At 68.8% G+C, this 6207-nt stretch overlaps 3 protein-coding genes across 3 annotated transcripts in view; 1 reads left to right on the forward strand and 2 right to left on the reverse strand.

Annotated features, from left to right (window-relative positions):
* The window catches only part of AMSG_08615 (uncharacterized protein), a gene marked incomplete at its 3' end in the record, with an annotated part of 1983 nt that extends 482 nt beyond the window's left edge, over positions 1 to 1501 (forward strand). The window contains exon 2 of the mRNA XM_013899597.1: positions 28 to 1501. Within this exon, the coding sequence (XP_013755051.1) occupies positions 28 to 1501 (1474 nt within the window). The remainder of the gene's footprint in view (positions 1 to 27) is intronic.
* A 10-nt stretch (positions 1502 to 1511) lies between these two features.
* On the reverse strand, positions 1512 to 4711 carry AMSG_08616 (uncharacterized protein; the record flags this gene model as incomplete). Its single annotated transcript, XM_013899598.1, has 2 exons — positions 4645 to 4711; positions 1512 to 4395 (listed from the first exon to the last, which is right to left on the reverse strand). Exons 1-2 carry the CDS (start codon positions 4704 to 4706, stop codon positions 1512 to 1514), a joined length of 2946 nt encoding a protein of 981 aa, XP_013755052.1. The 5' UTR covers positions 4707 to 4711.
* A 178-nt stretch (positions 4712 to 4889) lies between these two features.
* The window catches only part of AMSG_08617 (palmitoyltransferase pfa3), a gene marked incomplete at its 5' end in the record, with an annotated part of 1898 nt that continues 580 nt past the window's right edge, over positions 4890 to 6207 (reverse strand). Inside the window, one exon of the mRNA XM_013899599.1 lies at positions 4890 to 6057. Coding sequence (XP_013755053.1) covers positions 4951 to 6057 — 1107 coding nt within the window. The 3' untranslated portion in view covers positions 4890 to 4950. The remainder of the gene's footprint in view (positions 6058 to 6207) is intronic.

Below are 6207 nucleotides of genomic sequence, written 5' to 3' on the forward strand. Positions count from 1 at the left end.
CCCCTCTCCTTCTCCTCCTCCTCCCAGCAACGCATGTGGTCTGCATTGGAAGTCGCATGGGAGGCACCGCGATCCGAATGCCAAGACTCCGCGGCGGTCGTCGGGCAAGCCGCGCCAGCCCAAGAAGAAGAAGAAGAAGGGCTCGGCAAGGGCAAAGGCTAAGCGCGAGGCCCGGGCGCTAGGCGTGGGGGGCGATGGACTGATGTCGACTCGGCTGCGGACGCGCAAGGCCACATCGGCTGCCGTCTCGGCCGCCGCACAGGGCACCATCCGCTTTGTCAATCCGCCCGGCGACGCTCTCTCCAACATGCTCGCCGAGTGCAAGCGGGCGACGAGTCGCGGCGGAGCGTACTCGCTGCTGGAGCTGCGGCTGCCGGCCGAGGCGCAGGACGCGCTGCGCCGCAGGATGGCTGCTGAGAGCGAGGACGAGGGCAAGCACCCGGCCGCCGTCGCCCACGCCCTCGGCCTCTCCATCGGCACCACCTCGGCGTCGACCGTCACCCCGCCGTTGCTGGTCGACTCGTCGTCATGCCTCAACTTTCGCTCGCGCAAACCGCATCGTCCGCGGCGTGCGCCGTCGGTTGCGCCCGAGGTGAGCCAGGCCTTGGCCAATCCGCCGGCGGTCGTCGTCTCGAACGACGGCCTCGCCCTGGCACCGGGCGACGTCATCGCCTTTCACGCCTCGCTCCGCGGTGAGAGCAACGACATCCCGACGACGCCGGCCGCGCCGGCCGAGTACTTTGCCGTCATCCGCCGCGTTGACGCTGAGCTCGCCCCAGACACGCCACTTGTCTACGTCTCGTGGCTGCTCCCGGCGTCGCCGGCGCTCAACCTCGGCGCCGTCGCCGTCCTGCAGCCGTCCCACTTTAAGGTCGGTCCGCTCGAGCCGCAGCCGCAGCCTGTCGAGGCCATCCGGCGCAAGCTCGGCTTTAAGCTCGCCGTCTCGGCTGGCACCGACCTGTACTGGCAGTCGGTGCTCGACTCGGGCGCGCTGCCGCTGCCGCCGCTGGCGGCGCAAGACGCGGCCCACAGCGTGCTTGTCGACCGCGCTTCGGCGTACTTTGCCGCCAAGGCCCGCGAGGCAAATCGCCCGTCCGAGCTCTGGCCCTGGTTCCAGGACCACCCCAAGAACGTCAAGAAGCGCAAGCGTCGCGCCTTCTACGCCTCGCTCATCAAGCGCTCCAAGTTCCTCGACTCGCACCCGCCGGTCGTCATCTCGGGCGAGCAGGACGCCGAGCTCGCCGCCAACATCACCTACACCGAGTACACCAAGCCCACGCCCGACGTCTCGTTCAAGGCCGCCCGTAAGGTGGTCGCCGATACCGATCGCGCCGCCGTCCGGCAGTTTTACCACTACGACGCCCACGCCCGTCCACTGCAGGAGGGCGTCCAGCTCGAGGTCCACGACGCCGCCGCCGCGCTCGCGCTCCGCCGCATGGTGGCTCCACCGCCGCCGCCTGCTCCGGCCACTCCGGCTGCCGCGCCGCCGCCTGCTCAGTAGCGATCTGGGTTTACGCAAGGCTGGTGAAGAGCTTGTTGAGCGCGTCGGCTTCGGGCAGGCCGAGCTCGCTGAGCGAAGCCGGCGGAGCGGCGGCGGCGGACGCCCATGCCGCCTCGGCCTTGGCAAAGCGGGCGATGGCGTCGGGCTCAGCGCCATCGGCTCCAAGCATCTCGTCGTCGTCGGAGTCAGACGACGAGCTCGACGAGCTTGACGACGAGCTGGCGGTGGCCATGGCGGCGACGCCATCGTCGCCCGACGTTGCACCGGCCTCGTCGTCATCGGCCTCGTCGTCCGACTCGTCCGAGCTCGTCGAGCTCGACGACGGGTAGTCGTCCGACTCGTACGCGGTCGAGCCGTCCTGAACCGCGAGCGGGCCGGCAGCGTCGCGGAGCGAGCGCGGGAGGACGGCAGACATAAAGGCGTCAAAAACGTTGGAGACGGCCGGCATGACGTGGACAGGCGCGAGGAACAGCGAGTCGAGCGCCGGGTTGTGGGCCTCGAACAGCGCCGAGGCCTCGACGTCAGCCGACACTGCATCATCGTTGTCTGCGGCGGTGAAGAGCGCCGAGAGCCGCGACGCAGCCTTGGAGTTGTGCTTGCCCTCGGAGAACGCCGCAGTGGCGTCCGAGGCCGAGTGGATGTGGCGGGTGGTAAAGCCGACGAGCTTGGCGGCGACCTCGTCGACGAGCACAAACTCGGACTCGGCGTTGAGGAGAATGAGCCGGAGCGCAGGGTCGGCGCCCGACGGCGGGAGGTAGGCCAGGCCGAGCGCGTCCTCGCCGTCGATGGGCACAATGGCGCGCGGAACGGCCGAGTCGGCCCCAAAGACGAGCACACTCGGCGAGGCCCCGCTGCCGGCCACCAGCGCAAACCGCGCGTCGGCCGCGCCGTTGCCCGTCGGCGCTACGCACAGGTGCGAGCCCTTGATCGCGAGCGACCAGACAACAGACCGCGTCAGCAACGACCAGACAAAGACCCGGACGCCGGTGAGCGCCACAAGGTACGGGGTGTGCGGGAGAAAGGCGAGGGCGGTGAGCGGCTCGGTCGGGAACGAAAGCGTCGCCATGAGCGTGTTCGAGAGTGGGTCCCAGAGGGTGATGGCCGGCCCGTGCGCCACGGCGAGGACCGAGCCGTCCGAGGCAAAGGCGAGCGCCGAGGCCGATGCGTCGCGGAACTTGGACATCGACCGCATGCGCCAGCGGAGGGCCGCCAACTTGGAGCCCATCGTCGTCGCCGTCTCCTCCTCAAACGCTTCCCACAGCTTGACCGAGCCGTCGGCCGACGCCGTGGCCACAAGCGGGAGGAACGGGTGCACCGCGAGCGCCGAGACCGTTGCCTTGTGCGGCGCATTGATTTGCGTCACAAGCTCAAAGTCGAGGCCCGAGAGCGCGCGGTAGAACTTGAGCGTCGACTGGTTCGAGACCTTGGGGTGCGTCACCTCGGATGTCACCATCCACTGGCACGTGAGCGGGACAAGGTCGGGGGCGAGCGTGCGGGCCGTCGCCGGCGCCTCGGCGGGGTCTGGCGTAAACGCGACGTGCGAGATGAACGGCACGTACTGGTGCTTGGCCGCCTTCTTGGCCGCCTTCTTGGCTGCCTTGCCCTTGCCCTTGCCTCCGAGTAGCGCGTGCGCCGACGACACGTACGAGTACGACTCAATGATCTCCATCTCGGCCACCGAGACGTCGAGGACCGGGTCAAAGAACTGCAGCGTCGACGGCGAGCCGTTGACCACCACCAGCGAGGTCACCGGCTCGAGCGCCAGGCCAACGCCCGGCTGCATGACCTCAGCCGAGGCCTTGAGGCCCGAGACCTGGTACGCCAGCCGGCGCGAGCGGGCGTCGATGACCCGGATAGCGTTGTCGTCGCAGAGGAGGGCCACATGGGTGGCCTTGGGCGAGACAGCAACGGCCGCCAGAGGCGCGCCGAGCCGGGAGATGAACTCGCGCTTGCCTGATCCGACATGCCAGGTCACGAGCACAGCCTCCATGCCACCCGAGAGAAGATAGCCCGACGGCGCGTAGCCGAGGCAGAGCACGTTGTTCGAGTGCCAGTGGTGGCGGGTCATGTGTGGCATGGGGTCGTCGCCGCGGTACTGGACAACGTCGACAAGGATGGACTCAAGGTAGCCGGGTGCAAACATGTACCACACGTACACAATGCCTGTGGCGTCGCCGGTCGCCACGTGATCCTCCTTGGGCGAGATGTCCACAGAGGTGAACAGAGCCCGCGCCCGGCAGAGCTTGTGCAGCTTGCCGGTCGGCATCGTGTAAATGTACAGGATCGACGAGCCGACCGCTGCAATCCACATGCCCGATGCAGAAATGGCAATGTCGGCAGCCGCAGCCATCTCAAACAGCACGTTCCCGGTCTCGGCGTCGGCGTCGGCGACAGCACGGGTGGCAGCGGCGGTGGTGCTGTCGTCGTCGGCGGCAGCGTTGACCGAGCCTGTAAACGAACAGATCCGGATCTGCGTGGCCGGCGGCGGGTCGTCGGGCATGCCGCCACGACGCGAGCCCTTGGCCTTGGTCTTGCCGCGCGGGCAGATGCCGCGGGCGATGTTGTGGGCGTGGAGGGCGGCGAGGCGCGGGGCCTCGTTGAAAGAGACGGCGGCGAGGAACGAGCCGTGCGGGAGGGCCGACGATGTGGCGATGTGGGTCACCGGGGCACCTGCGTAGAAGACGTCCAGCACAACACCGTCGACGTAGTCCCACAGAGTCACCGACCCGTCGTACGCGGCAGCCAACAGCTGGTACGGGTTGCCCGGGTTGAGGGCCAGGGCCGAGAGCGACGCGCCCTCCTCGCCATCGGCCGCCGGGCGATGCAGCACACGCACCAGCGACCCGTTGAGCGAGTACACCTTGACCATGGACGAGGCGCATGTGAACAGCAGTCTGCAGGCGGGTGGCGCGGTGGGTGGGTGGCGCGGTGGGTGGGTGGCGCGGTGGGTGGGTGGGGCGGTGAGTGGCACGGCGGATGGATGGGGAGATGGGACGACAACTGGGTCGCACACACGATAAGTGGGGGGAGGGGAGGACGATTGGCCCGGCGGATGGATGAGAAATTTGCGACATGCGGGGGGGGGAGGGGGGAGTGGGGGAGGGACAGGGGCAGGGAGGGGGGGAGGCTGTGGTGGTACGTACTTGCCGTCCTGGGAGAAGAGGACCGAGCGCTGGAGGCGGCCTCCGGAGCGGTGGCTGGCCATGGTCGCGTCGAGTGTGGGTGGCTGGTTGGTAGGGGGGTGGTGGGGTGGAGTGAGGGGTCGGGTTGGAGGTAGAGTGATCGGTGGCGGCGGGCGGCGGGCGGCGGGCGGCGGGCGGCGGCGGACCACCGGCATGGGATTGGGATGTTAGGGTGAGCTGGGTTGGGGCTGGGGTTGCGGTTGAAGTAGGATGCACTGCGGTTTTACGGAGAAGGGATTGGTGTGGGCAAGTGGCGGGGATCGGGGACTAGACGCGCTGCACCTCGCAGGCGCGGATGAGACGGAGCGCCTCGTCGCGATGGAGGTCAGAGATGCGAAAGCGGAGACCTGACGACGGTGGGACGATGTTGGGATTCCACCACGACCAAGGCGAGGGCCCCAGCACTTCGCGCAGGTTCCCGACCACGCCGTGGTCGTAGCGGTGGAAGCGCGGCGGGGTGAGATGCGGGAAGCGGCGGCGGAGTCGGCGGAGGCGACCCGGGCGCTCACCCATGCGGGCCTTGGCCTCGATGGTGGTGGCGTTGGAGGCGGCAAGATGAAGGTGCGAGCCGGTGAGGAGGGCGGCAAAACAGACGGTGAAGATGCTGAGGGCAGTGTGGCCCATGACGGCGGCCATTTCCAGTGGATACGCCTCGTTGTAGGCTCCCAGCGAGCCGATACACGAGCCGAGAAAGGTCCAGAGCGAGATGCAGTTGTAGGCCGAGGTGATGAAGAAGTAAAGACAGGTGAGGAGGAAGGCCTTGTAGTTGCCGTGCCCGACGCAGGTGCCCAGCCACGGGCAGTGGTGGTCCATCCGCAGCACACACGCCCGACACCGCTTGCAATGGTGGGCCCGCGGCGGCTTGTACTTGCCGCACGGCCCGCAGAACTCGGTGTCCGGGCCGACCTCATCGTATGATCCGTCCCAGTCGTGAAAGTACTCGATCGCCTCCTCCGCCGCCGCCGTCCCGGCCACCGGCTTGTCGTGCCTGAGCGAGCCGCGGCTCTTCTCTGCCGCCACCGCCAGCGCCGGAGGCACCGGCCCAGGCGGCAGCGTCGCCGCCCGCACATACGCGTTGAGCGCGAGCCCGTACAGCACGCTAATGATCACCACGTGCGACCCATAGCCCGACGGCGCTTCCTCGGGAGGCGCCGATGCGCGCCGGACCACAGGCCGGGCTGCGTCCTCGTTGTCGGCCACGCCAGCGCCGGCATGTACAGCATCTGGCGCTGCACGCACGGTCTCAGCAAGTGCGCCATTCACCGCACCGCCAGCACCAGCTGACGGCGGCGTGCGCAAGCCGCTTGCGGTGTCCGGAACAAGGACCGAGGCGCCCGTGGCGCACCCGCCGTAGAGCCGCGGCGAGACAAACAGCTCCGAGACGCAGAAGGAGAAGACCACCAGGCCGACCATTGTCACCACCACGGGATGCATCGTGGACGGGGTGGGTGGGGTGGGGGTGGGGTGGGGGTGGGGGCAGGGGGGGGGGGGGGGGGGAGGGGGAGGGGGGAGGGGGAGGGAGGG

The sequence above is a fragment of the Thecamonas trahens genome, assembly GCF_000142905.1.
Source record: "Thecamonas trahens ATCC 50062 unplaced genomic scaffold supercont1.43, whole genome shotgun sequence".
NCBI lineage: Eukaryota > Apusomonadida > Apusomonadidae > Thecamonas > Thecamonas trahens.